Source organism: Papaver somniferum, chromosome 7 (genome assembly GCF_003573695.1).
Source record: "Papaver somniferum cultivar HN1 chromosome 7, ASM357369v1, whole genome shotgun sequence".
Lineage (NCBI taxonomy): Eukaryota > Viridiplantae > Streptophyta > Magnoliopsida > Ranunculales > Papaveraceae > Papaver > Papaver somniferum.
Genome location: NC_039364.1, coordinates 196,844,488 through 196,867,671, shown reverse-complemented (window position 1 = coordinate 196,867,671; position 23,184 = coordinate 196,844,488). Strand labels below are relative to the sequence as shown.

At 34.9% G+C, this 23,184-nt stretch overlaps 1 protein-coding gene across 1 annotated transcript; it reads left to right on the top strand.

Annotated features, from left to right (window-relative positions):
* Positions 1-16,084: 16,084 nt before the first annotated feature.
* On the top strand, positions 16,085-22,935 carry LOC113295769 (AAA-ATPase At3g50940-like). The gene is made up of 2 exons (XM_026544094.1): positions 16,085-16,202; positions 20,913-22,935. The coding sequence occupies exons 1-2, from the start codon at positions 16,085-16,087 to the stop codon at positions 22,445-22,447; spliced, it is 1,653 nt and encodes a 550-aa protein (XP_026399879.1). The 3' UTR covers positions 22,448-22,935.
* Positions 22,936-23,184: the final 249 nt, after the last annotated feature.

Sequence of the window (23,184 nt, the reverse complement as noted above, 5' to 3'; positions counted from 1 at the left end):
TTTAAGAAGGTTAATTTTTTTACTTTTTTTTTGATCGGTAAAGAAGAATAAATTGATGAAAAAATAGAGAGTATAAAAGGATTATACCACCCTAACAAAGGTTACAAAGAGAAAAGAAAAAGAAGGATAAGTTGGTAACAGACTACCAAAACTTTTCAAGCATCAAAATAAATTGTACACCAGTTTTTCATAACATCTGCTGAGTATAAGTTTTCAAACTCAGGGAAGGCTAAAGCCCATGAAAACAGGCAGTAGATTGCTTTGTTCTTAACTGCAGTGACATTGCAAACCTTATCAGTGAAAATTCTCGCGTTCCTTTCTTTCCAAATGCACCACATAACAGCTGCAGGCACCAAATTCCAAACTGCATCTCTAACTTTATTGTTTTGTAAGAGACCCCAAGCATGTAATAAAGAATGAATATCAGCAGGCATAGAAAAATACCAGTTCATCTGAGTTAGAATCTTCTCCCACACTCCCCTGGCAAAGTCATAGTGCAGCAAAAGATGAGAATTAGTCTCAATCTCGTTACAAAACAGGCATTTATTTGGAACATCAATTCTTCTTCTTATAAGAACATCTCTCGTGGGTAGTCTTCTGTGAGCAATAAGCTAAAGAAAGAAACTAATCTTTGGAAGGCACTTCAGGTTCCAAATAAGAGAAAAAATCACATCATATGGATTGGAATCTTCTTCTGAGATTAACCTGTCAGACATGAAACTGACAGTGAAAGAATTATTCTTAGTTAAAGCCCAATGTAGCTCATCAGTTTCCTGCAAGTTGAAACTGAAATTATTTAAATCTGCAGTAAGGAGAATAAGTTCAGCCCTTGCAGCATCATTTTTCCTTCTTGGAATGTGTAGATTCCATTCTACAGAATTACCAGAAGTGCTTCCCATTTCAGCAACAATAAGTTTCTTAGCTCTTGAAAGAGCATATAGATTTGGATAACAAGTTTTTAGAGGAATATTGAGAATCCAACTGTCTTCCCAAAATATGCAAAGATGGTCATTGTTTACTTTAAATCTAGTATGCTTCACAAAGTTTGGCTGATGCTTCATGATGGCTCTCCAAATTGATCTCCCATAAGTGTAAGTTGGCATTTTAGGAATCCAAGTTGTAACTCCAGGCCCCTATTTTTCATCAACAATAGATCTCCACAAAGCCTTGTCTTCAACAACATATCTCCAACACTATTTGGATAGCAAAGCTTGATTAACTTTCTTCAAGTCTTTAATCCCTAAACCTCCTGATTTTTTTCTTCTCATAATTTCTAACCATTTTACCAAATGCACCTTCTTTTTTCCTTTCTTATCATGCCATTAAAAGTCTTTTATTAATTTCTCAATCTTTTTAAGAACTGAGCTTGGAATTTCGAAAAGAGACATGTAGTATATAGGCAGACTTGCTAAAACACTGTTGATCAAAGTTATTTTGCCTGCTCTAGATAACAAGGGCTTTTTCCAACCAACAAGTTTAGAGATGAACTTTTCAATGATCTTGTCCCACTTATGAATACCAAAGCATTTATCTCCTAAAGGAAGTCCCATATAATAAGAAGGAAGAATGCCACTGTAACAACCCAAAATAGAAGAAAAAAATAAAGATATATCCCTCAAACCCAACTCCATAAATTTGACTTTTAGCAAAGTTTATTCTGAGTCCAGTGAGCAGTTCAAAAGAAAGAAGGATTAACCTGAGATTTTTCACTTGCTCAACATCGGCATCAAGGAAGATGAGAGTGTCATCTGCAAATTGCAGGTGACTAATGCAAACTCCATCAGGTTTGACTTGAAAACCAGAAATGATTCCTTGTTCTTGAGCTTTATTGATCATGAATGTCAAAGCTTCACCAACCAATAAGAAGAGAAAAGGAGAAATGGGATCTCCTTGTCTGATTCCCTTCTTGCTAGTGAAAAACCATTTGCACAAATGTAATAAGCTGGTAGCACCACAACCTAATAAAAATAACATTTTCATTAATGATTTTTTTTCACAAATGTCTTAATAAAGTGAATATGTCCAAATATTTTAATTGATCGCCATAAAAAGATTAAACCTAATAAGTATTTAGTTTTGATGGTTGAAATATTTTTCTTTTTAGTAAAGCGACCGTTAACTCCGACCACTGACGGGTCAATTGCTTAGTGTTAAGAACTATTTTTTAGAAGGCTGTTATTGGGGCGTCACACTCCATTAGAGGGGCTTCACTTGGATATCTGGTGACCAAAAATCTGGTTAAGGAATACTTTTGATTCCATAACAATTTGTCAAAATTACCCTTCAATTAAAACTAAAAGAAAAACAAAATAAAAACCTAATCTTCACACTTTCAACCATTTTGACTCCTGCTCTCTTCTTCTTATCATCTTTCTCTTCTTCTTCTTCACAATAAATTTCTATTTTCACATCAATTCATTTCATCGTTTTCGATTAATCGGCGATTCGAAAACCTTAACATCGTTGGATTGAAATCTATATAAAAGATGAGGAAAAAGCAAACTAATCCCAGTGATGGTAATCAACATCTCAATCAAACTCAACTTCATCCTCAACTCATTCCACCGATTCAATCAATTGAAGAATCAAGTTTTCAAACTCCTCAACAACAACCCATGGTGTATGTAAGGTAATAATCGAACAAACCCATCTTTTTGTACTTGTTTTTGTGCTTAAATCGAATGAAATCGAAGTAAAATTAGGGTTTTATTTACTTTCTGCTAGTGTTACTCCTAGGTACGGTACTAGATTTTTCAATCATAATTTAGTTTTTGAAGAACTTACGCCTAGGTTTAGTTCAATTCAAGCGTAAACTTTGATTTGCATGTCGTTCACGTCTAGGTTTAGTTGATTTCCAGGCGTAATTCCAATTTCACGCCTAGGTTTAGTTATTGAATTTTCCCATCGTGAACCTAGGCGTAATTTTAGTTTTAAGTTTCGATTGAAACCTAGGCGTAATTCTTCCTGGATGTTTTGAAGAAATTTGAACTTTGGGTTTACGCCTAGTTTTTTTCACACATTTTCCAGGCATAATTTAGGACGTCTAGGTTTGCTATATGTAGAACCTAGGCGTAATTCTTCCTGGGTGTTTTGAAGAATTCCAACTTTGGATTTACGCCTAGGTTCTTGCACTACACTTCCCAGGCGTAATGTTGGACGTCCAGGTTTTCTATATGTCGAACCTATGCGTAATTTATCCTGGATGTTTTGAAGAATTCCAACTTTGGATTTACGCCTAGGTTCTTGCACTACATTTCCCAGGTGTAAATATGGACGTCCAGGTTTTCTATATGTCGAGTCTAGGCATAATTCATCCTGAACATCTTTTTTTTAATAGATTGACTTGTGTTACTAATTCATCAATACTGATTGTATAAGTGGAATTTCTTGTAATTTGCAGGAATCGTGATAGAGTAAAGCCTAAAAAGAATAGAGGAAATAACTTAACACCAAAAGATACTCCTAGACCTCGCCATGAAATTCATTGTGGGGTCGATTATAGAGGTCTCCCCAAGGATGCTAACAAGAAGAAGGATATGATTCAAGGAAGTAGCTCAACATGTCCTGAAATTGAAGATAATGTTTTCCAAGATCTAGTAATTGAAGGGGGATCAATTTCAACTACCGGTGATATCGGGAAGTAAACTTGTGATTAGGGATCCACCAAATCAACAACAAGAAGAAGAAATTGTTGTTCAAGGCAAAGGGAAACAAGTTGTTGTTGTTTCACCTGAAGCTACACCTAAACCTCAAGTGAAGGAAAAGAAGCCGAGGAAGGTACCTTCACAAAAAGGCAAGCATATTCCTAAAGGCGATGATTTGTTGCCTTCGAAGAAGAATGGTAGACTTTGGGGTGAGGCGCCCGATCAATCTACAGTCTTATTTGGTTATCCATATTCATGGGCTTCTAAGGTTTGCCAAAGCAAGGTAATAATCTCAAAATTTTACTTATTTTGCATGATTTTGTTCAAATTGATATTATTTGGTATAATTTAGAAAGTTAACAATTTTTTTGTTTATACATTCTTCGCAGGATCATGAAGTTGCGATAAATAAATTAAAACATAAAAAGGGTGGTTATTGGCCGTTAGAGGAAGAATGTAAATCGGTTCGTGATCTTGTAGCGGATACATGGCTAGGTAATGGAATTCTCAACCATCAGCATGAGTTTGATTCTACTATTGCCACTGCCTTTAGAGAGCGATGTTGGTTAGAAACCGATACTTTTCATCTCCCATTCGGTGAGATGACAATAACGCCGGATGATACGAAGCAAATCTTGGACTTAGCCATTGAGGGAAAATATGTTTATGAAGGTTTTGACAACAATATGAGTTGGGAAGACCTTTATGTCCTTGTCAAAGACACATTTGGATGGAGAGAGCTGAGACAGAGAAACAATTTAAGTGGGCTGGTGGAGATGAACCAAGAGAAGATCCATCTATACCTATCAAGAAGATAATGTTGAAGAATCTGAAAGATATGTTTGGAGGAACACGAAAGGCGGTAGAAGAACGTGGGGAGGTGATAGATGAAACAAGAGCTCGTCGTACAACCACCGCATACCTATTGCATTCCCTTGGTACCATATTCTTTCCTGATAACTCGGGGAACCGAGTAAATGTGCACTATCTACAATGGTTAAAAAATCTCCAGGAGACCAAAGAGTGTGCTTGGGGCACTGCCACCCTCGCTTATTTACTTGATTCTTTTCGAAAAGCTTCGAGGGTTGGAGCCACTGACCTTGCTGGGAATGTTGGTCTTTTTAAGGTAATTTATATAGTTTCGGTTTTGTTATATTTATCATTTTTTATTGGTTTTATGTATATAATTTTTATTGTTATATATAATTTGTTAGGCATGGGTATATGACCACTTTCTGGGCATGAGACCTTCTACAACTTGGTCAGATGATGAAACTGGTCCTACAGGAAAAAAGTTTGTATTCACTGGTACCCAAACAAAGCACAAAGAAGATAAGATAGCTACTTTAAGGTTGGAAATGGATGCTCTCACTGCTGAAGATGTGATATTTGATCCTTACATAAATCTAAAGGAAGATGAATTTGGAGAAGATCGTGATCATCGTGTTTTTTCAAGTTTGCAATCCTACAACAGGCCTTTGTTTCATCCTTATGGGTACGTAATGGACAATCCACGTGGAGTTCTCCGTAAATATGGTTACGTGTAAGAAATAGTCACTCAAAAATCGTTCAAATTGTGTTCTAATGCTTCCAACGTAAAAATGGCCAATGTCGTGCTCAACTATAGCCCATAGCCAACTATTCATGTTTGGAACGACCGCAGTAATAAAAATTACCAAATCCAAATGAAGGAGCTCATTCCTTATCTAGGAACAAAGGAAGCCGAAGAAGGTTATTTGGATTGGTATTACCATTTTGGTCATCCCCATGTGATCAATAATGATCCGGAAGCAGCGAAACATATCCAAAGGGCTCTAGAAAAGAAGAAGCGTGAAGCCGAGAAGAAAAGCTTACTTGATATGGATTGGATGGCGCTATATTTCAAGACGGTAAGTAAAGTTGTTATATTTATAATATGTTTGTTAATGTTCCATAACGACTATGAAGCTTCTTCTTTAACCGGTTGTGAGACAATTCCACCGTACTTATAGCTTGGTTGTCGAAGTGTCTATATTGGTTCGTGAATACAGATACAAACTTCTCTTTGTGCGGATCCAACCAATTGTACACCAAATACTTCACCATACTTGGATAACTTCTCAAACTATCCAATAACATACGGGATCTTTCTTCATAATCTTCCACGGTAAGAGAGTGTGCCATGGCATCCCAATCATCTTGGAAACTATCCCATCTTAGTTCCGCCAACTTGTCATCCTTCTTGAATTTTTCTTTGGATTGTTCTTGTTGATCTACCGGTAGTGTCTTTATTCTCGCAATTTCACTTTTCTTTGTTGGACGAGTTATGGTATTACATTTAGTTTCAATGCTATTCCATAGGTGGAATGTGCAAAGAAAGTGATGAGCATCCGGGAAAACCCTCGCTATTGCATTGAATAATGCTTGTTCCTTGTCGGTGACAATGACTTTTGGAGTATATCCTTCCACGTCGAATAACTTCACTTGTTCTAGTGCCCACACATAACTCTCTTCAAGCTCATTTGCAAAACGCGACACTAAACGGAAAGTTGGTGGAAGTTTGTCCAACAATGTTCAATACCGGCATCTCATACTTGTTGGTCTTGTACGTGCAATCCATTAAAAGTACTTGATTGGAGCACCGCGCCAATCGTATAAACTCGGGATGAGCCAATATGAGATTCGTTATTTGGCGATAATCATCTTCATTATGAAAAACCGAGTAATTATACTTCTCTCCCAAATGCCTTAATTGTTGCATTTGATTCCTATTTTCCCATTACTCATCTTTCAATTATGTTTTGTCCTTATAGATGGTTGCCAAAGTAGAAACATTCGATGGGTTTAGGAGCGTTATATGACTAAGTATATCAATGGGTTTCATACGGTTTTCGGTCATGGAACTTACAATCATTTTTTCTTCATCATTAAGCCGTGCCACATAAGGATGGCTTAGCAAGGTCTTCGGTATTAGGTGGTTATGACGACCGCATACAACTTTCTCCAAATACCAAAAATCATTTTCATTTTTCTTCTTGTGCTTGAATTGAAGCTTGAACGAGCAATTAATCTTCTTGGTGAAAGTAATATTCTTCCTCTTCGTCTTTCCTTTAGATTCGGTACCCTTTTTCACATGACTTTTGCTAGTTCCACTACACTCGCAAACCATTTGAAAGTGGCGATCATTGGTTGATCCATTACAAACTATAGCACACATAATTAACTTTCCACGTTCTATAACCCATTTCTTTGCATCTTTTTTATCTTTCCATGTCTACATGTTCCAAAAATTCAAAGTTAGTAAAAAAATAAAAACATAGTGAATGAGCAACATATCTTTCCATTAGTTTCAAAAAAGAAAAAACACTTACCAAGTCATTCAAATAGTGATGAGATGAATCTTCAGTTAGAATTTCGTTTGCATTAGGTTGAGAAGGCATTGGGCTAGGTGGAAGCACGATCTATGAACCAAAATATCACAACATTAGTCAAAAAAAAGAAGGAAAACCAACATTACGTCCAGGTTGTAAGGTACACAAACCCAGACGTTTTAGGCATAGGAAAGGTTAAGGTTGAAAATTCAACCTCTAACCTAGACGTTTTCAGTTACGGTTGGGAACGAAGAAAATCCAATCTAGACGTTTCAACTTACGTTTGGAAATCCAAAATCCTAACCTAGACGTAAAAAAATTAATAAATACCCATGCAAAAACTATTTACGTCTGGGTTTTGGATGAAGCTAACCTAGACGTAATTCTCAAGGTTTGTCCTATTGGAAACCAGTTACGTTTGGAATTCTTTTAAAGCTAGGCGTAAACAAAACTTACGGTTGGCAACGAAGCACAACCCTCTTCCAAACCCAGACGTTAGACTGAATTACGGTTGGAACGAAGCCCAATCCAACCGTAATTTTCCATGAAAGTCTAAAAATATCAAACTTTTTATCGTACTTAACTAGTTTTGAGCGAAATTGAACCCATGAGAGATAGTTTAGAGGTGTACCTGTTGATTTTCAACCATTGGTTCTTCACTTTGTTGATTTATTTCTTCAATTGGTGGAGATTCATCATCACTTTGTGTTAAACCCTCTCTACCATCTAACAAATCATCAATCTCTTGGTCTCCAATATGAGGAATGTAAAACTTGTTCTCTCTATCATACAAAGATTCACCCACCTCGAATTGGCAACCTGTTTCATCCATTTTGGATGAGTGAATCAAAAAATCTAGGTTTTGAAAAAAAATCTCCAAAAGTTTTCTTTTTTCTAGTTTTTCTTCCCACAAAAATTTTGTCCCAGAATTTACAAGTATATAACAAAATTCATCTTCTTAATCTAATTAGATTAGATAATAATTAAACTAAGTTAAAATTAACTAAACAATGATTGTTTGGTCATTACAAAATCATTTGAGATAAGGGGGTTTTGATATTATTTATGAGTGATCCATTTTTGTCTTATTAGGTGACGCCCCTCTAAAGGAATGTGACGCCCCAATAATAACCTTCATTTTTTAATAAATGTTATTAAAAAATGTTTTTTCTTGGTAAAAAGTTTGTATTTTTTCCAATTGAATATGTGTGTTTTTTTTCCATTAAAAAAACTCTTAGAATTTTCTTTTCTAAAAATTTATGGAAACCTATTTATATTTTACACTTAAAAGTAAAAAAAAAAATTATCTGAATTAAAAAATAATTAAATTTTATAGAATATACTAAAATAAATAAACCATTACTTAGCAATTTTTAGCGAACTGACCTGTCAATCATTTGAACGAGACCAAAGTATGGACTGGACATTTTTGGAACTCTTTGTCTTAGTGGTCGCTTTAATGGGTCTCAAACTTAAAATAACCCGGTAAAAATTTGTAATCTTCATCTTCTTTTCCTCGTCTTCTTTCACATTTTCTTCACTCCACGGTACAACCTATAATGAAACGTTATTACACATTTAATATAGAGAAAATATATGTGAACCCACCTGGGTTTTTGCAAGATTTTCGTAGTTAACCCTCAAGCATAATCTAGGTACATTGTGTTTTTTTTTTTCCGTAACTTTTCATCCATAATTATGATCTTCAGACAGTCATGTACCTGACACTAATTTTATAATATTCGTAATGTTGTCAAATTTGCAGGAGCTATAGACGGGAAAGTACTTCTACGAATGGTTCACTTATACGAGGTTTCTCTCTTTATTCTGGTTATAATTGTACAAGGCACTGCTGTGCCTTCTATAACTGAATACATTTTTGAAATCATTTAGCTTGCTTATTATTTTTCTCGCTGTGTCATGAACTCCAATATGTCAAAGATGGGTGAGCACAAGGACTTATCAACGATGGTGCGTGTGGAACTAAGAAAACTGTTCCCATACAAGAGGGTGAATCTAGCTACCTGGTCGATTATTTAATCTTCTATGCGGCCCTTTGTTCATATTACTCACAACTTTTTGTGTCCCACTACTTCGGGTCTCGCCAGAAATGAGCTTATCAGCTAACCAAGAAAGAGCTGAAATGGAAAGAAAGAGATTGGTCTGGAAAAATGAAGGCTCCTCATCAGACAGTCATCCATAACTTTTCGGTAACTTTTCATCCATAATTTTGATCTTTAAGTTCATCTATTCACATATCAATTGCATCCCCACAAGATCTCATAAATAAAATTTGGTAGGTGATGTCTTTACCACTACTCAAAGATATTCGTTTTTTGGATGATCGGAAACGGATAACAACAAGAGTATATCATTTATTAAATGTAGTTTCGCTACAACACGAGTTATTTCTAGTCCATAAACATGTAAACAACATATCAACATAAAGTAATTTTAGTCGATAAATTACATAAAATTAGAAAAACTAATTAAATAATAAAATTTAAATTTGTACTTGAAAAATTAAAAAACCCAGAATAAGTAAAAACTTCTTTCGCAAAGAATCTGAGTTACTGCATCCGCATGTCTTTTTTTGGAACGAATCATATTACAACATATTATTGCAAATTGATTATGGACTGTTACACATTTAGATTGATAAAGAAGTAAAGGAAAAAATTGTGTCGTGATAAACAAGAGAAATGGAAAAAAATTTGTTGAAAACGAATACTTATTTCGTTTGATAAAGATGAGGAGACTCTACTAGTTATTTCATAATTTTTCCAGCCGAGAAACAAATTTATTGCTGGTGACAATGAAACAAAAAAAAAGGACAACTTAAAGCCTTTTTTTTTCAAAATCATTACGTTCTTGAAACTATTGAAATTCACTATTACACTCTTATCATTAACGGAAGTTAGCATCATCAAAAAAATATAAAATGCATCTTCAAATAAGGGTTTATTTCTCTCTCTTTTTTCTTTCTTTCTTTTTCCCAGTTAAGATTGTAAATCTTACAGTCTACCTTACAAAATAACTCTTGCTTAATAAAATTTGAACAATGACATGTTGGTGATGAACAAATATATATAAATGAAAAGATGCTTGATAAGGAATCTTTATCAAGGATGGAAAAAAAGTTCATGGTATGGTTCACAACACGAGTCAAGACAAAACTCATGGCCACGAATGTGGCCATACTGTAATTTCATAAATTTATATGGTAAAAAATTAAAATAAGTAACAACTAGTGATTGAAAACTAATTTTGCGTTCGTTTAGCGGTTATACATAAATCTTTATTCTTTATTGTTCATCATTTCTATCTAGCAGTTATAATGTTCATTATATATTTTTAAAGAAATAATTAAGAACTTGCTTCTTCTTTTTTTGTCTAAAATAACATATTTTGACCGGAGCATGCTCACCCCTCCCCCACCCCAGAAGACCAGGGTGTATGGTGGAGCAAAAACACCGAGCTTGGAACTTTGAAAGAAAATATGGTGGTGGAAAACGCCTTTGTGAAGACGTCAGCGATCTGCTCTTAAACTGATAAAAATCTCACCTCCAAGGACTTACCAGCTACCAATTCCCGATGTAGTGAAAAGCAATTTGAAGTGCTTCATCTTATTGTGGAAAACATGATTTACATTCAGATAAGTAGCTCTCATGTTGTCACACCAAAAAACTGGGGTCTCGGAAAGAACACGTTGAGCGATAAGAGACTGAAACCACCCTATCTCAGAGGTAGCATCATCCAGTGCCATGTACTATGTTCCTGTACTGGATCTAGAGATAGTATTTTAATTTCTAAAACTCCGTGAGTTTAACATTGGACCCATAAAAATGGCCATGCCATTAGTTGATCTTCTATTAGACATATCATGAGCCTAGTCAGCATCAGAAAAGGCATACAATTGTAGTGAAGAAAATCGCATAAACTGAAATCCAAAAGATAATGTACCCTGCAGATATTTTAAAATGTGCTTGACAGATGTCCAATGTGCTTCAGATGGAGCTTGCATATAGTGACAAGCTTTATTAACAACAAATATAATATCTGGTATGGTTAAGCATATTGAACAGCTCCAACAGTGCTTTTGTACCAAAAAACATCCTCAAAAGCCAGTGAAGCTGTATCAAGTGGTGTTGTAGCAATTGGAATACATCTAGACTTAAAAAATGCTCACTTTTATCTTGGACAATAAACTTTAAATATATTGCTCATGGGAAAGCAGAATACCAGCAGAGTTCTGTTTTTCTTGAATCCCTAAGAAAAATGCAATGCCCCAAGATCTATAATAAAAAAATTCATTACTCATAGCATGAACGAGAGTAGCAACTTCAGAAGAAGAAAACCATTAATCAAAATATCATCTGCATATATAAGTAAGAATGTAGATGGCCCTCAAAGAAGTAATTTTGTATAACAGTGAGGTGTCAGTCTTTCAGGAGTTGAAACCAAACTGCATTAGAAACTACTCAACCTGTCAAATCAGGCTCTTGGTGCCCTCTTTTACGCCATAAAAAGCTTTATGAAGTTTGCATACATGATTAGGAAGCATTTTTTCAGAATAACCTAGAGGTTGTACCATGAAAAAATCCTCTGAAAAGTCACATTGCAAAATGCATTTTTAACATCTAGTTGTCTTATCTCCCACCCTTTATAAAGAGAAATAGATAAAATCATCGCGTTGTTGTTGGCTTCACAACTGGACTAAATTTATTCTGATCAATGTCTTGAACATGATTATACCCCTTACAAAAACAATATTCTTTCTTTGTATCTCTCTACAGATCCATCTATATTTCTCTTTATCATGAACTAGTGGATGGCCCGTGCCATAATGGCATGGGGGTGAAAGGGGTGCTGGTGTTATTTGTCGGTGTATCGGGTCATATTCACAAAAAAAATAAAAATAGGAAAGGAACATATTCATTAATTTGTAATAAACATCTTCACTAAGATAACATACCAAATTTATAACAGACAGTGGATAACCCGCGCCATAAAGGTATGGTATTGTCGTGATTGTGATGGGGAATCTTAGTGATGGCTCTATGTGCTTGGTTACTTAACCTCAAAGTACGAAAAATAAACGAAGAAAATCCATGCTTGACATTTCTTATTAGTAGTATTACCACCAAAGGGGTTTGAGTGCAGGATTTTTTTTCCCGTAACTTACAACAATCAGATTATCATGAAATTCGTTTATCATTTTCTAATTGAATGAAATTTTGCACTTTGAACCGGATACAAAGCTGGGCTTTGTATCAATTGTCATTACTTATTTGGTGCGTATCCATGCGCATCGCATCCGTAAAATACGACCATGTCAGTGCATACTGCCATTACAGTGACAATTTAGTTCTGCTAGACACGTTTTCTTTCTCGGACGTGTGGTAGGTGTTAGTTTATTTAATAAACATTTAAGGACACTAGTACAGAACGACACCTAGGACACACTTGAACACCGTGTCCATATGCGTATATCCATAAACTTTATGGATACATAAACATTGAGCGACTATTTCACATGATTTTCCATAACTATACCCTAGAACCGTGTTATATGGTTCCCATTCTTTTTTTTTTTTTTAGTAAATCTTTTTTCCAAATAACCATAACCATAAGATCTTTGTAAACACACAATTTGATTTTAACATGGCTAGTGTTAACAACAAAGCTACATGGATTTATTTGAACCATGGCCTTTGCTGTCATCTAGACACACGAAATATAGTTTCGACGTGGCTATTGTGTACCCTAAAGACACATGGAAATGTTTTACCGTGTCCATCTCTATCAGCTATTGTGTACCCTGAAGCCACATTGAAATGTTTTACCATGACCATCTCTATTATTCAGACACACCAAAAATAATTTTAGCATGAAAAATTCATAACTTATAGTTACATTATATATGTAGTACCATGACCATCCATGTTACTGGACGCACAAGAATTATTTGAAGATGACCAATTCTCAAGTTATAGTCACATATAAATCCAATGCATCATGACTAATAAATTTCTAAAGACATGTCATATATTTTCACAGTAGATATTGTTTACCTTTCGGACACTGGTAACAGTTTTTAGCCACTCAAAATTTATAATTTTATTTCATATATGAAGTCAGTGCTTTCCACTTGTTATATCGAATCTTTACGGACTTATTGGCCACTTATTTATATATGTGTAGCGAGATTTATAATAATATCCATTGGTACAAATGAATTAATTAAAATTGATCCAAATCCAAAATGATATTTATTAATCATATGATAAACCTCATATGTCACTCAGTTTTGTAAAAGCCTTGAGAAAACAAAATTCAACAAGAGATTCAAAAGGTTTGAACATTCGAAATCTAAGGTACCATGACTAGACATCGGTCTTAATTCTCTTGATGGTTCTCCGAGGCTTTGCTTCCCCATCATTCATACCAGAAGCTTTCTTCTTCTTCATCTGCTTAGCCTTGAGGTTAGCATCACGTTCATCAGAATCTAGAAGTGGCTCCATCTGAAGCATAACCTTGTGAGTAAGAGCTTGTTTTAGTAGTGCTATATAATAAAGACCATGTTTAACATGACCATGAAGCATAACCCTGTGAGTAACCATGTCCTTTGCAAAGAATTCATCAGTATAAAATACAAATAAACAATTATTTTCTTTAGTAAACTGATGCAAAAAGATTAAATTCTTTGTAATAGAAGGGACAAGTACATTTGACATGCTAAATGTGGCAGTATTTGTTTGAAAAGTAAAAGAACCAATACGAGTCATATACAAACCTAATTCATTGCCAACACGCACTTGATCTATTTCCTAGTGTTCAGAATTAGAATTCAGATTAAATAAATCAGATATAAAATGATGCACCTGAAAAGCAGAAGTGTCCTCATTATATACTTGCAAAATGTGGAAAACTAGATCTTCATCAGAAATATGACGATCAATTTGTGTTATTTGATGAGAAATGGATCCAGCCTTGTTGAAGTAAATTAACATTGAATCGTAATTCTTATTTAAAGTAACTAGATATGGTTTTATGTACATCAATCGAAATTTAATTATAGCATTATAATTGTGTTCCAATAAATCCGTACCTCATGAGAAAAGATGCAATCAAGAACTTGAGAATGAGTCTCTTCATCACAAGTTGAAAACAACCGGGAAAGAATAGCTTGATCTTGATTGACCCGGTAAATATATGTTGGATTATGGACAAACTCCCTTTTTATGTCAAGATGATTAACATAAAAAGGATCAGCCAAGATTGCTACAATACTATTGGGTTTGAACCAATAATTCCCACCATATGAAAACAACGCTTAACTACTAAGTTGAGTAGGTCATTTATCATCACAAATTAAAGGGAGGGGCTTGTCATATCGATGAATAATAGACGCAATCTTATTTCTAATCAGTACAAATTCTTGGCAGGAAATAAATCAGAAGCTATCATGTTGGATCATATAATATTCATCTTGACAAGAAATTATTTCCATGATAACCTATCTTTCACAAGGGTTATATCTCAGTTAGTAGAGCAACTTGTTTATGACGCGTGCCAATGTTTTTTAGAAAAGTCCATCATGCAATCAAAAACATTGTTCTTATTGATAAATCGTTGTATTTCTCTATATATTTGAGGGAACAATAGGCTCACAAATATTTTGTCTGTTCCGCTTTGGGTGCCAATTTAGGCTCCAAATAGAACCATCATTTATTAAGTAGTCGATAAGGTGAATACACATCATATTCAATGCTAGCATAATAAGTATAAGGATCTCAAAAAAAAAAAAAAAAAAAAAAAAAAAAAAAAAAAAAAAAAAATCTTTTCGTACTATGAATTTTAAGGTGTACGAAGTTTCATATTTGACTCTTCGAGCAGCGATAAAGACGTTATTTAACTTAGGTTGATATAGGCCAAAGGCAGACCTATCAAAGCAACTTATCTTTGAAACACTTTGGTATTGCTCCTGAATTATAATATAAATAATGAATCAGAGAAAGTGAAGCTATCTCATTATCTTTATGTTAAGAAAAAGTATGACGGGTTATCTGATATTTATATCAGTTGGTGAAAGAGTCGACTACGAAAAAAAAAAAATGCATGTTGGATCTTTGGAACAATTCATATCATTTCGATAATAAAAATCTCGATATGTTTTACCGAGAAGGTCTAGGAATCAAGTCTATATAGTTCTAAAAAAAGTTTATAGTTTTGATTTCCTTATTTTCTTGTTTGTTGGTTGTAACCGGACAGTTGTGACCTATCGAAATGGAATAACTACCACAGTAGCTTTATGTAACGTATTCCTTTTGTCAAAAGCTAGCATCCATTGATTAAGCCCATAAAATATATTCAAAAGTTTTTTTTTTCTTTTTTTTTCTGTTTTCAAATTACAACTGTAAATTTGTAAGTTTGTACACCAGCATTATAGTGGACAATGTGGACAAAAAATGATTGTTAACTTTTTCTCGTATAAAATAACAAATCTTCATCCATTGAAAAAGGAAAAAAACATTATAAAATGAAAAAAAGATACTTTATAATTAAATGAATTTTTATGGCCAGGACTCAGGAGACAAGTTATTATCTGTACTAAACCATAGTGGTGTTGGCGCGTTTTTCTTTTCTTTTTAAAATTAAATGAGAAAGATCTTTACAATTCTAACAATAAATTCTTCGTTTTAAAGATTTCTTTTTTAGATTTATTAATTGTAATTACTTGAGCCCCAAATTAGGTTTAGGCCGAACAAACATATTTTGCTTCCTTACTTAGCCGTGGAAAAATAAAAAAAACTGCATATTACTTGAGCCGCAAAACTCTCACAAGATATATATATAGTCACATGGTATCTCCAATTTGATAAACCTTGAATAACACCAAGGTCCTCTTTCTGGTTTGTACTAAAATTGTGTCTTTATTCAGTTTCCGGTGCAAATCCGGTTTCTTAGTATTCTTTGTAAGTTCGGTTTCGGTTTCTTGCTCGACTGCTGCTGCTTATAAATACTCAAAGTTATCAATTCACAGATTCACAACATTGCAAGCTAGAGCTAGATATTTAGAGAGAGACAATGGATTACATCATGAATGGCAATTGGAACTGGAAAGATGGTCTCACGGATTGGAAATCTATGGCTTCCATGTATGCATCACTGACACTATTGAGAGGCGCGGTTAGAGATTTAGTACCTCCTGAATAGAGCTGGCAAACAAGCCCAAAACCCGCGGGTTCGCCCGGACCGTCCCGTAAAAAACAGTACCCGGCTTGGCTGGTTTCTAAACAAGCCGGGTTAGGGTTGGGAAAATGCCGGCTTGTGAATAAACGGGTATACCCGTCCCCGACCGTAAACCCGCGGGTTAGACCCGCAAACCCGTTATTCCTATGCTTATGACGTGTGTGTCCCCTCCCATGAGTCCCATCTATACGTGTCTTTTAGGTATAAAAAGATAAAACCCTAGCTTAGTCTTATCTTTTCTTCTTTTCTTTCTTATTTTTCTCCGTCTGCAGACTCTGCACTGCAGCCAGCGGCCATCGCCTGATCCTGAAATATCTTCACTGGACTTTCCCTCTCGCGATTGCTGCTGTTACGCTCTCCATTTTTCTCATACTGCAAGCTGAATCCTAGATGTTACCTGAATCACTCCATTAAAACGTAGGTTAATTTTCTTTGACTGAATATCTTGTTATTTTGATGAATGATTGATTATTGTTAATCTAATATGTTGATGTTTTATTTACGTGATTCTTCTTGTACTGGGACTATGTGAATCTTTTAGTATTAGTACTTTTTACAAGAGAACAACGTATTCAGGCACATAAGGTGTTCGTAATATTGCCTCTTTCAATCCAGCAGCATTCCAGCTATACATTTTCTATATATTTGCTCAATCTTTCCACAAAAAGAAAAAGAAAAAAAAGGGGTTTTTTTACTTGGATTTTTATGTTGTTTGTTTCATATTTGTATCATTACTCATTAGTATTCTTTACAGAGATTTAGGGGATTTTTTTCTTAGATGCAACTTGCAAGAATGATACTTGTTTTTGTTTGTAATAAATGTTAAACTTGTTGAATTTTGAATCTGGCACTTAGATTGAATTGGATACTAGCTAATTAGGGGTGCAGAAGCATTGGTAGTTGGTGATTTTCAATTAGCTCTAATTAGTCACTCTCTCTGATGTGTTTAGCTCTAATTTTGTGCTATTGTTTTGGGTTACTTGCAAATATATGTACTGTAATAGTTTTGCTGGAATTTCTTTACATGTATGATGTACCTTGTTACTTGTAATTTGCAAATGAGATGTTTTGCTTATATTTTTTGTTTATGTATTTTTCACGTTTCTGAATGACTCTTTGACCTATTCTTTGTGGCTCCATCCATTCCAGTATGTCAAGTGTACAAGAACAAGAGTTACAAGACCATTATAATGATGTTATGAGTAGTGACGGTGAGGATGATGATGTTGAGATGCTAGATTCTGTGAATGAGGATCCAACTGTTGGTTTTGCACCTGCCTGTCCTGCACCAGTTTCACGTGGAAAGAAAAATAAACTTAGATCCCAAGTTTGGGAATTTTTTAAACTCGTTATATATAAAGATGGAACAAAGAAGGGAGTGTACAAGGCTTGTAATGTAGGATATAAATATGAAAGCCAAAAAGGTGGAACCTCAGCCATGAAAAGGCATAAGTTCCCTAACTGTCAGTCTATGGACGTAGGGCAGATGATATTATCTGCAAACAATGGCTAGTTGTCTACCCGTGTACGCAAAGTTGATCAGATGAAATTACGAGATCTGTTTTCAGCATTACTCATTGTAAGAAATGTTACATTTGCTTTGGTGGAGTGGAAAGAATTTAGGGATATATGTACTTATTTAAATGAGGATGCTAAACCAATATCAAGGAATACTGGGAAAGCCGATGTAGTAAAGAAACATAAAGCACAAAAAGAAGTTATTCGCAACAGATTGAAACTTGCTCCGGGTATGATTCAAAATTTCAAATCCTAATGACCCATATGTTTTGTTTATACTTTTATGTATGAGTAATTGATTAATATGATGTGCTAATGCGTATGACTCACCCTTACAGATAGGATATGTCTAACATCAGACATGTGGACTTCTATAACAACTACTGGATATATAAGCTTAAATGCGCACAATCTTGATCAAGATTGGGTGTTGCAAAAGAAGCTTCTGAATTTCTGTCCTCTTCCACCACCTCATACAGGTAAAACACTTACTTTTATTTCTTTATCTTCAATATAAATTCATGTTAACTTTTCTCCTTTCTACTACCTCAAAACAGGTGAACACCTTTCTGCTAAGTTATTTGCTATGATAGAAGATTGGGGAATTGAAGACAAGGTATCCAACATCACCTTGGATAATGCTGCAAATAACGGAGCTTGTGCTGGAATTATGAAGAGTAGACTTGTTGCAAAGAAGATCTTGTTGATCGATGGAAAATTCTTTCATGTGCGTTGTTGTGCTCATATCTTAGATCTTATTGTAAAAGAAGAACTTAAGAAGATTGATCCAGCCGTGCTTAAGATAAGAGTGTCAGTGAAGTCCCTTAAAAAGTCCCAAGTAAGAAAACAGAAGTTCTTGGACATTGTTGATACTTTAGGAATGTCTGGAATAAAAAGGGGTATTCGTCAAGACGTAAAGACAAGGTGGGATTCCACTTCTATTCTGTTATAACTTATAAAGTTAGAGAATTGTATTAATGTTTATTATATACTCACTGAATGTTTGTTTTATACAGGTGGAATTCAACTTATCTTATGTTAGATAGTTGTATCCTGTATAAGCCAGTTTTCTCTCATTTGAAGTTGGTAGATTCAGACTATGAAGACTGTCCAACTGATGAAGAATGGGAACAAATTGAAGTAGTCACAAAGTTTCTCAAGGTGTTTCATGATCTCACAAAGATATTTTCTGGTAGTAAGTATCCTACTTCTAATCTGTATTTTGAAAGAATTTGTCAAGTTCAAGTGTTACTAAAGAAAGAAAGCAGAAATGATATTGACTTCATTAGGAACATGGTAAAAGAGATGCAAGCAAAATTTGATAGTTATTGGAAGGAGTGAGTCCTATATTGGCTATGGCAGTTGTGTTAGATCCTAGATCGAAAATGAATTTTGTGAAATTTACTTACTCCAAGTTGTATCCTGAGGTGAGAGAATTAGAACGTGAAGTTAATAAAGTGCGTAGTAATACGACAACACTTTTTAATGAGTATTACACCTTGTCAAGTTCAAGAGCTTCCAACAGTTGTGCAACTCAAAATTTGGGTATTCAAAATGGTGGAAATTCTGCTGCCCAAGAAGGGAGTGATTTTTTTCAGGTAATTTTAAAGCTTACTTAACTCTAATTCATGTTAGCGGTGCCCAGTTATATTGCGAAGATTTTAGTCTTTTGAATTATTGCTTTTCATCTTAAAAACCTTGTAGTAGAGTACTGTTTGTCTTTTGAATTACTGTCAACTGTGGATGTAGTATGTGATGGTGTTAGCTTGTTTCTAAGACTTTTAAGACTCATATATTCATAGTTCACTCACTTCTAGGTTGTTTCATGCAGGAATATGTTGCAACACAGGAACGTGGTGGTGATGTACTAACTGACTTGTCAGAGTTAGATGAATATCTTGGCGAGTCGTACAGAGGTTGTCTAAATTCATCACTCGACATTCTAAACTATTGGAAGAACCATGAACAACGATTTCCGGCACTTTCAAGAATGGCAGGGGATATTTTATCAATTCCTATTTCAACTGTCGCTTCAGAATCTGCATTTAGCATTGGAGGAAGGGTAATTGATCGATTTCGCAGTTCCTTATTACCTGAAAATGCTAAGGCGTTGATAACAGCTCGTGATTGGGAATATGGAATTGGTAAGCAAATCAGTAATATTTTTTTTAGTTGAATGTCTAAATCTTATATGTAACATTGGTTGTTTTTATCCATGTAGGAAAAGAAGATATGGATGAGAACAATGGGATTATTGAAGAAGATGTATTAGGATTTGAACCTGATGCAGTGGAGGATGGGGCAGTGGAGGATGTGGAGGAAGTAAGTTCTTATGAGTCTAATTAGTATGCGTACTTCTTCAATATAAAGCGGGGTAATTATGCAAATTCCATGTTTTTGACTCAAATCTTTTCTTTTGTTTGGTTTATTTTTTCTTGAAATTACAGATTCATATTGAATAGTTGGAGCAACTCAAAGATAGACATGGAATATGAGAATGTTTTTTGGACAGACAGTTATTTATCACTTACCAGTGTCTCCAAATATTGCATAGAAAAGAGATTGGAAATGTTTTTTTGGGCAGTTAACACTTTTTTTGATTAACCACACAATATATATTTTGTGCAGGAAGTGCTTATTAATATCTTTATTGTCGCACTTGGTGATACAAATTACAAACAATGGTATTATTACAGTCTCAGAGGTTTTTTTTCTTTGTTGAAAATATCATCATGAACTGATGAAGTACTGTAACTAAAGTATTAAAGTACTAATGACTAGTATTTGTGTTCCTTTAATCCTTTAAATGCAAAATTAGTTTAGTTTTGCAATTTTGAGTTTTTGAATCGAAATATCAAATGAATTAGATGAAATGATGAATGTTAAGTACTTAGGTTGTAGGGAAGGAGCTTTAGATGGCCTGAATGTCCGGAAATAGCCCATAAATCGATTTCTGGCGAGTTGACTCAACAAAAACCAGCTAACCTGTGAGCTCCCGTGAACCCGCAAGTTTTACCCGGGATGGGCGCGGGTTGGAGAAATGACCACCCGTGAAGAATTTCAACTCGCAAGCTTAGGCTTGTATTAACCCGTAACCCGCGGGTTGGTCACAAGCTAGCCCCGGCCCGCCGGCTTGCCAGCTCTACTCCTGAAATATATCAACTTGCAAAAACTTCATACTCTTACTTCTTCTCTAAAGTTCAACCAAAGTATCTTACAATACATATTCACCAATACGAAAACGGTTATGATAACACTATTTTCAAAGCAGTTGAATGTTATCTTAGTACAAAGTGTTATACATCTTCTTCCGAATTGCTAAGGCTATCTAAAATCAAGAATGCAAAGAACCATACTTACACTATGGTTCCAAAGCAAGTAATTGAAGATATCTTCAGAGGAATTCGTATCAATTGGACTTTGTTAGAGAATGAGGAGACAAAAGAATACAAAAGCGCTAGAGGATACTATTTGGAGGTTTCTTTTGAAAGTAAATATAAGGAGGTTGTGAATTCAGCTTATCTTCCTTATATAATCACAGAAGCAGAAGTTTTCAAATTCCACAACAGAGGGAAGAAACTATACACCAATCGGTACGGAGGTAGCTGGTCACAGGTCTGTCTTTTCAGTCATCCTTCTACGTTCGATACAATTGCAATTGACCCTTCTCTTAAAAAAGAGATTCAAGATGATCTAAAGAAATTTGTGAGCAGAAGTGAGTTTTATTCTAGAGTTGGAAAAGCATGGAAAAGAGGTTACCTTCTCTATGGTCCTCCTGGAACAGGAAAAACAAGTTTGATTGCTGCATTTGCTAATTACTTGGAATTTGATATATATGACATGGAATTAACTTCTGTTAGCAGGAATGAAGACTTAAGAGAGCTGTTAATAAATACTTCAAGCAAATCTATCATTGTGGTCGAAGATATTGATTGTTCAATACATATTGATAACCGAAAAAAGAAAAACAAGCGTAGAAGGAACAATGACTCTAATTCTGTGAGCTTGTCTGGTGTTTTGAACTTTGTTGATGGACTTTGGTCACCTTGCGCCGGAGAAAGGTTGATTATATTTACAACGAATCATAAGGAGAAACTCGATCCGGCTCTGCTGAGGTCAGGTCGAATGGACAAACATATTTTGCTTTCTTATTGTAATATGGAATCATTTAAGGTTTTGGCAAAGAATTATTTGAAACTTGAAGAACATGAGTTGATGAAAGAAGTTGAAGAACTGCTGAGATTACTTGAGATTACACCAGCTGATGTTGCAGAGTGTTTAATGAGTTATGATGAAGATCCAGACTCGGGTATGAGAAATGTGATTGAACAGCTGAAGAAGAGATTGCATGCGAAGAACAACGAAAACAAAGAAAAAGATACCAAGAAGAAATCACGATCTGATATCAAAGAAACACAAAAGGCCAAGAAGAAAAAAGAAGAGATGAAGAAGAAAAAAGAAAGTAAGAAGAAAAGAGAAGAAGAGTCAGATGATTCAGATAACTCAGAGAGCTCAGATGAGTCAGAGAGCTCAGACGAGTCCGATAATCGAACAGCTCAGATGACTCGGACAACTCTGCCGAGTCAACTGGTTCAGAGGATTCAGATGGTTATGAAACAGCTGGATCAAATGATGAATCAGATGAATTACATTTTACCGATGAAACGAGGATGGCGATAAATATGATGATGATATGATGTTGCAGCTTAACTATAAGAACAGAGTATAGACCAGAGTCCTGTGCATCTTGAAAGTTCTGATAGTTTCCTTATTCAAACTAGCATAGCTTTTCTTATTCTTACTAGCATACATATATTAATGTTATTACTGTACCAAGATGGTTAAGGCCCCAGTCCTTTTTGTCAACAAATTAGCAAAAAACTAGTGATTTACTTGTTTTTAATACACACTAGTGATTATAAACATCATTTTTACTGTTTCCCCCAGATTCATATTCTTGACTTTACAAAATCAGATGGCAGAGTTAGTTAAGAGTGGACAGGCGCGAACTCAGAAATTTAAAAACAAACTAATACATTGTTTACATAATTGAAACACGGGAGAGGTTCAAATCAATGACTAGTTGAAGGCGCAAATTCAAATTTTTGTGTACTAACTAATTTCAAGATGAAAACCTTAGTTACAGCCGGGGAACAAAGATGCAAACCTCAGCTGATGATAATTTCGCATAATTCATCATCATAGCTTCTAAGTGATATCAAAGTTAACTTCATTAACTGTAGCTGAAGCTAATCCTTTATTCAACCATCGTGCGTTGGTGTCCTGGAAGGGTAGGCCTCAGATTGTTTGTCTACACTTAAACCTGCAATGATAACAACAAAGGGATAAAGATATTAAAGCAGTGGAGATAATGGGAACATTTGGCTTGAATATTGTCAGCCCATTCCCAACAAGCA

Excerpts from the sequence above, each read along its gene's own strand:
- LOC113295769 (XM_026544094.1), top strand. The coding sequence starts at position 16,085 with ATGGATTACATCATGAATGGCAATTGGAACTGGAAAGATGGTCTCACG. Across the intron at positions 16,203-20,912 it reads CGCGGTTAGAGATTTAGTAC|CTCCTGAAATATATCAACTT; the intron begins CTCCTGAATAGA and ends TTGCCAGCTCTA.